Here is a 7,500-nt window from a genome sequence, read left to right on the forward strand (position 1 = left end):
TTATTCACTCAGTCATTCATTCACTCATTCATTCACCCATTCATTCACCCATTCATTCATTCAGTCATTCACTCAGTCATTCATTTATTCATTCATTCACTCATTCATTCACTCATTCACTCATTCATTCATTTACTCAGTCACTCATTCATTCATTTACTCATTCATTCATTTATTCATTCATTCATTCATTCATTCACTCATTCACTCAGTCATTCATTCATTCACGCAGTCATTCATTCATTCATTCACTCATTCATTCACTCATTCACTCATTCACTCACTCATTCATTCACTAATTCATTCATTCACTAACTCAGTCATTTATTCATTCATTCACTCATTCATTCACTCATTCATTCATTCACTATCTCAGTCATTTATTCATTCATTCATTCACTCATTCATTCATTCATTCCTTCATTCATTCTCTCATTCCTTCATTCATTCATTCATTCACTCAGTCACTCACTCATTTATTTATTCATTCACTCTTTCATTCATTCATTTATTCACTCATTCATTCTCTCATTCATTCATTTATTCATTCATTCATTCATACATTCGTTTATTTATTCATTCATTCATTCAATCACTCACTCACTCTTTCATTCATTCACTAACTCAGTCACTCTTTCATTCATTCACTCTTTCATTCACTCATTCACTAATTTATTAATTCATTAACTCTTTCTTTCATTCATTCAGTCACTCAGTCATTCATTCACTCATTCATTCTTTCATCCATTCATCCATGGATCTGGAGGACATTGGTCAATCAACCTGTCAATCAGGACGTAGCCACCCCCTAATGCATACCCTGCTTTATCGTCACATATAAAATCAGGGAGGTCAAAATGTCCCAAATGAACATCATACTGCATTGAAGAAGGCTTTAAACTAGCGATTGAGACCATAAACACATTTTGAAAACGTTTACTGAGGTTAGAAATCAAGTGAGAAGTTGGTGAACTCTCCATTGACTTGTATAGAGACGGTCGCCCCCTGGTGGCCTTTTGATAGAATGCAGGTTGTAGAAACATCTCAATGATCAGTGGAAACAGGAAAGCTTAGTCTGTTTTGACTGTTCCTGCTTTCCTTCCTCCATCCCCCTTTCTTCCTTCCTTCTGTCCTTCTTTCTTTCCTTCCTCTTTTCCTGTCTCCCTCCTACCTTCCTTCCTCCAACCCCCTTTCTTCCTTCCTTCTGTCCTTCTTTCTTTCCTTCTGTCCTTCTTTCTTTCCTTCCTCTTTTCCTGTCTCCCTCCTACCTTCCTTCCTCCGTCCTTCTTTCTTTCCTTCCTCTTTTCCTGTCTCCCTCCTACCTTCCTTCCTCCGTCCTTTCTTTCTTCCTTCCTCCCTCCCTCCCTCCTTTCCTTCCGTCTTCCTCCCTTCCTTCCTTCTTGCTCCCTTCCTTCCTTCTTGCTCCCTTCCTTCCTCCCTCCCTCCCTCCCTCCCTCCTTTGCTTCCTTCTTCCTCCCTTCCTTCCTCCGTCCTTCCTTCCTTCCTTCTTGCTCCCTTCCTTCCTCCCTCCCTCCCTCCCTCCTTTCCTTCCGTCTTCCTCCCTTCCTCCTTTCCTCCTTTCCTTCCTTCCGTCTTCCTCCCTTCCTTCTTCCTCCCTTCCTTCCTTCCTTCTTCCTCCCTTCCTTCCTTCTTCCTCCCTTCCCTCCTCCTTTCCTTCCTTCTTCCTCCCTTCCCTCACTCCTTTGCTTCCTTCTTCCTCCCTTCCTTCTTTCTTCCTCCCTTCCTTTCCTTCCTTCTTCCTCCCTTTCTCCCTTCTTCCTCCCTTCCTTCCTCCTTTCCTTCTTTCTTCCTCCCTTCCTTTCCTTCCTTCTTTCTCCCTTCCCTCCTCCTTTCCTTCCTTCTTCCTCCCTTCCTTCCTTCCTTCCTTCTTGCTCCCTCCCTCCCTCCCTCCTTTCCTTCCGTCTTCCTCCCTTCCTTCCTTCTTGCTCCCTTTCTTCCTTCCTTCTTGCTCCCTTCCTTCCTCCCTCCCTCCCTCCTTTCCTTCCGTCTTCCTCCCTTCCTTCCTTCTTGCTCCTTTCCTTCCTTCTTCCTCCCTTCCTTCTTTCTTCCTCCCTTCCTTCCTTCCTTCTTCCTCCCTTCCTTCCTTCTTTCCTTCTTTCTTCCTCCCTCCCTTCCTCCTTTCCTTCCGTCTTCCTCCCTTCCTTCCTTCTTGCTCCCTTCCTTCCTCCCTCCCTCCCTCCTTTGCTTCCTTCTTCCTCCCTCCTTTACTTCCTTCTTCCTCCCTTCCTTCTTCCTCCTTTCCTTCCCTCTTCCTCCCTTCCTCCCTTCCTTCCTTCCTTCTTCCTCCCTTCCTTCCTTCTTCCTCCCTCCCTCCCTTCCTCCTTTCTTCCTTCCTCCTTTCCTTCTTTCTTCCTCCCTTCCTTCCTTCCTTCTTGCTCCCTTCCTTCCTTCTTTCCTTCCTTCCTTCCTTCTTGCTCCCTTCCTTCCTCCCTCCCTCCTTTCCTTCCGTCTTCCTCCCTTCCTTCCTTCTTGCTCCTTTCCTTCCTTCTTGCTCCCTTCCTTCCTCCCTCCCTCCCTCCCTCTTTTCCTTCCGTCTTCCTCCCTTCTCTTTGTGATTATTATGGGATGTCGTGTGTCTACTGATGATGAATGGCTCCCAGTCCTCAGGAGATCTTCACTCTACTCGTCTTCCTGATGATGGTTCTGCTTTGGCTGAGCAGAGATCCAGGATTCATCTCAGGCTGGTCCAGTCTGTTCCCACGGTGAGTCACCTAGCAACACTCACTGCTGGTACTATGGGATGTTCTCCTTAAAAATACCTATAATAAGTCATGTTTTCTGTTCTTTCTATTTAGCGGATTTCTGATACTTTGATTTCTAATATGATCAATTATTAATTTCTTCACTTCAAACTTAGCTGGATTAAAACTCGTCTATTTTCTTTCAGTCATTCGGGCTTCATCACGGACGCCACCGTTGCTCTGCTGCTGGGCCTCGTCTTCTTCATCGCACCGGCACACGGATACAACAGGGAATATGGTAAGTTACACAGGAAGTTGATCATTTCAGACTGATATTGTGCTTTTAATTAAAGCCTCCTGAGGTTAATTTGTGATTTATGATTTTGGGCTTTAACCACAGACTGTATAAAAGAAACAGACGTAACATCCGTGACGTCACCCATTGGTTTGTGGACTGCTGCTCGGAAGCCAATAGTTTCTAATCTAGGCAGCGACATCTTGAAAATTTCAGGTGCATGCTGGGAAAAATAAAAGCACGGATTCTACTTATATGGGCATGAGGCGGAGCGGGGAGGTTGCTATGGTTACAAGGGCTACATCTCGAGGATATTGGTCAATCAACCTGTCAATCAGGACGTAGCCCCGCCCCCTAATGCATACCCTGCTTTATCGTCACATATAAAATCAGGGAGGCCAAAATGTCCCAAATGAACATCATACTGCATTGAAGAAGGCTTTAAACTAGCGATTGAGACCATAAACACATTTTGAAAACGTTTACTGAGGTTAGAAATCAAGTGAGAAGTTGGTGAATTCTCCATTGACTTGTATAGAGACGGTCGCCCCCTGGTGGCCTTTTGATAGAATGCAGCTCTAAGTTACTTCCTGGTTGGCTTCATTTCAGAGGACCGGAGCTCCCCGCCTGGTTTTAACAATTAAAACTAACTTGACCGCTTAAGTGTATAAAAGCAGATTAAACCAGTGATTCTCAACCTATTTGATCTGTGATCTCTTATATTAAAAAAAGCACATATGTCACAATGACTATTTTTCAGCAGAATGAGCACTTTGACTTTTTATACTTTTAGACATTTTGTTGATAAGATTCACTTTATTGTCATTTCTGTGAGTATTTGCACAGCATAGTTTCTCATCTGCTCCTGTCAGTGCATTAAAAAGATACTAATACATAAGTTTCAATAAAATAATATAAAATAAAACCTCTGCATTTCTACCTGAGTATGATTTTGTAGTGAAGATCTTGTAATGGAGCTTCTTCACGACTCATTATGTCTGATTTTATTTCAACCTGTTATCTAGTTTTCATCGGCTGTCCCTCTTCCTAACTTTGTTTAACTCAGTAAAGATGTGAGCAGGATCATTTCATCTCTCTCCATCAGAGCCGATGATCTCCTGGGAGGAGTTTCAGGCCTCCATGCCCTGGAGAGTGATGCTGCTGGTCGGAGGAGGATTCGCACTCGCTGAAGGAACGAAGGTAAAGTTTCCCTCCGAACTAAACCAAGACACACCTACCTCTACATCTACGACTCTGTTATCCTTCAGCAGCAGCAGCATCTCTCACTGACCCTAACCCTACAAGCTGCACAGTCAGATAAAATGTTTAAATGCAATACTTCCACACACATGCTGCAGATTTAAAGGATGATTTCACCATTTTTCAACAACAGTCAGAAGAAGAAATGAATATAAAGTGTGTTTATGTGTGTGTGATGATTCCTCCTGTTCATACTGAGCATTAGACCCTTCATAATGTTAACAATGGAAGTGATGGAGGACTAAATCCACAGTAACCTGCTACAGATTATATAGAGCATAATTTATATGGTTCTTATTCTGAGCAAGGGATTAATCAGAGGATGAAATAGGCTGGGAAAAAACAGAATCAAGACAGTTTAGTTTATTTTCTCCGTATCTACGTATGTTCCTTCTTCTATCAAAATTAAAGCTGCAACTAGAACTGGGTAAAATATTATATTGATGATATAGTGATATGAGACTAGATTTAGAGTTAGATTTGGATATTGTGATATTTTTCCTGGTTTTAAAGGATGCGTTACAGTAAGATTCAAGCAGTTTATTGTCATATGCTCTTGTTACACACAACAATAACACATTAAATTTAGCAGCTGAGCTAGTAGCAGAAAGCTCTCAGACGTAGCGTCCATGTTTCTGGTAGAGGTGGTGACTTTGATTGACAGGTGACACTTGGTAGGGGGCGGGGCTTCAGCGTTTGGGAGCAGAGAAAGAGGCTGATTTTTACACAACTTTGAAGCCTAATTTCATATATTTGGCGATTTTTTTTTAATGATTCAAATTTGGCAGGGTGGTTAACAACACACTTTTCTGTGGTATGTCAAACTCAGAACACATATTTATTCTTACTTTACACAGACTTTAAAGGTTTTTTTTAAAAGGCTAAGAAGAAGTAGATTAGTAAAAGTATGTAATTTTCTGAATTTACCAGACATTAAATCCACATTACTGAAGATTAAATGTATTAAATCTTGCTATATGAATATTTTGTGAAAGCATCGGTAGTTATTTAATGATTATTTACATTATTTAATGTCAGAAAATGTCAGAAAATCTTCATAGTTTTATTTAATAATTTAAGTTTCAAGGTTTTCAAGTGTTCCTGCTGCAGCTTCTGACTCACTCCAGTAATTATACTGTACCAAAGTGCTGAGAGTGCAGGTGCAGTGTACTTACAGAAGTACATCAACCATCTGAAAGTCTCTACAGCTGTTAGATAAGGTCCCTTCATAATGCTTTTATACTGTAAGAGCTCAGACTCAGTTCAACATGAAAAAATGAGACTTTCCTTCTTCCATCTCTAAAGAAACACCAGCGACTAAACAAACACACACTTATTAAGCTCTTTTCTAGTTTTCAGACACTCAAACTGGTTTTACACTACAAGCCACATTCACCCATTCACACACACACACACACATTTACACACACACATTCACACACACACACACACACACACACACACATTCACACACACATTCACACACACATTCACACACACACACACACACACACACACACACACACACACATACACCCATTCACACACCCATTCACACATACACACACAGTCACACACACATTAACACACACATTCACCCATTCACACACACACACATTCACACACACATTCACACACACACACACACAGACACATACACCCATTCACACACCCATTCACACACACACACACACAGTCACACACACAGTCACACACACATTAACACACACATTCACCCATTCACACACACATTCATACACCCATTCACACACACACACACAGTCACACACACAGTCACACACACACACACACACACACACATTCATACAGTATTGGTGCAGACATGAGGAGTAATTCAGGGTTCAGTATCTTCAGCCTCAGGAGTCAGGACCCTTTAACACTCAGACTGGAGGATCCTGGTCTTCCTCCTGAGCCTCAGGACCCTTCAGCACTCAGACTGGAGGATCCTGGTCTTCCTCCTGAGCCTCAGGGACCCTTTAACACTCAGACTGGAGGATCTGGTCTTCCTCCTGAGCCTCAGGACCCTTTAACACTCAGACTGGAGGATCTGGTCTTCCTCCTGAGCCTCAGGACCCTCCAGCACTCAGACTGGAGGATCTGGTCTTCCTCCTGAGCCTCAGGACCCTTTAACACTCAGACTGGAGGATCTGGTCTTCCTCCTGAGCCTCAGGACCCTCCAGCACTCAGACTGGAGGATCTGGTCTTCGTCCTGAGCCTCAGGACCCTTTAACACTCAGACTGGAGGATCTGGTCTTCCTCCTGAGCCTCAGGGAGTTAAACCTGAGCAACATAAACTAAGCAAACAAGAGACAAACAAAGTCAACAACATGTTAACTGAACAGAAACTGGAGGGAAAGACAGAAATGCTACTAACCTCTACTGAGGCTGAGCTGGTATATGAACACATGAGACAGAGGAAGGGAGGAAAGGAAAGAAGGAAGGGAGGAAGGAAGGAAGCATGGAGGAAATAAGGAAGGTAGGAGGGAGGGAGAAAGGAAAAGAGGAAGGAAGGAAAGACGGAAGGGAGGAAGGTAGGGGGAGGAAAGAAAGAAGGAGGAAGGAAGGAAGGAAGGGACAGAAATCAATCAAATACTTTAACCCCCTGATTCAGGAAGGGAGGAAGAAGGAAGGAAAGGAGGGAGGAAGGAAGGAAAGGAGGGAGGAAGGAAGGGAAGGAGGAAGGAAGGAAAGAAGGAAGGGAGGAAGGAAGGGAGGAAAGAGTCTGTTTGACTGTGTGTGTGTCTGTGTGTGTGTGTGTGTGTGTGTGTGTGTGTGTGTGTGTGTGTGTGTGTGTGCGTGTGTGCGTGCAGGAGTCCGGTCTCTCCCTCTGGGTGGCCCAGCTGATGACTCCTCTGGGTGATCTTCCCGTCTTGGCCACGATCACGATCGCCTGCATCATCGTCACCACGGTAACGGAGGTGGCCAGCAACGCCACCACCATCACCATCTTCCTCCCCATCCTCTCTCCTCTGGTACGTAGAGAGATGAACACACACACACACACACACACACACACAGCGATAAACACACACACACACACACACACACAGAGGAACAACGCTGGAGTTCGGATTTTGACTTTGCTGTTTTCCTGCTTCCTGTTTGCTGTTTTCCTGCTTCCTGTTTGCTGTTTTCCTGCTTCCTGTTCACTGTCTTCCTGCTTCCTGTTCTCTGTCTTCCTGCTTCCTGTTTGCTGTTTTTCCTGCTTCCTGTTCACTGTCT

The 7,500-nt window shown here is 43.6% G+C and overlaps 1 protein-coding gene across 1 annotated transcript in view; it reads left to right on the forward strand.

Annotated features, from left to right (window-relative positions):
- slc13a1 (solute carrier family 13 member 1) overlaps window positions 1-7,500 on the forward strand; it is a 19,562-nt gene that overhangs the window by 10,880 nt on the left and 1,182 nt on the right. Inside the window, exons 9-12 of the mRNA XM_053319373.1 lie at window positions 2,622-2,723; window positions 2,909-3,000; window positions 4,103-4,197; window positions 7,089-7,250. Of these exons, the coding sequence (XP_053175348.1) occupies window positions 2,622-2,723; window positions 2,909-3,000; window positions 4,103-4,197; window positions 7,089-7,250 (451 nt within the window). The remainder of the gene's footprint in view (window positions 1-2,621; window positions 2,724-2,908; window positions 3,001-4,102; window positions 4,198-7,088; window positions 7,251-7,500) is intronic.

Source organism: Scomber japonicus, chromosome 5 (assembly GCF_027409825.1).
Source record: "Scomber japonicus isolate fScoJap1 chromosome 5, fScoJap1.pri, whole genome shotgun sequence".
In the NCBI taxonomy this organism is placed as follows: Eukaryota; Metazoa; Chordata; class Actinopteri; order Scombriformes; family Scombridae; genus Scomber; species Scomber japonicus.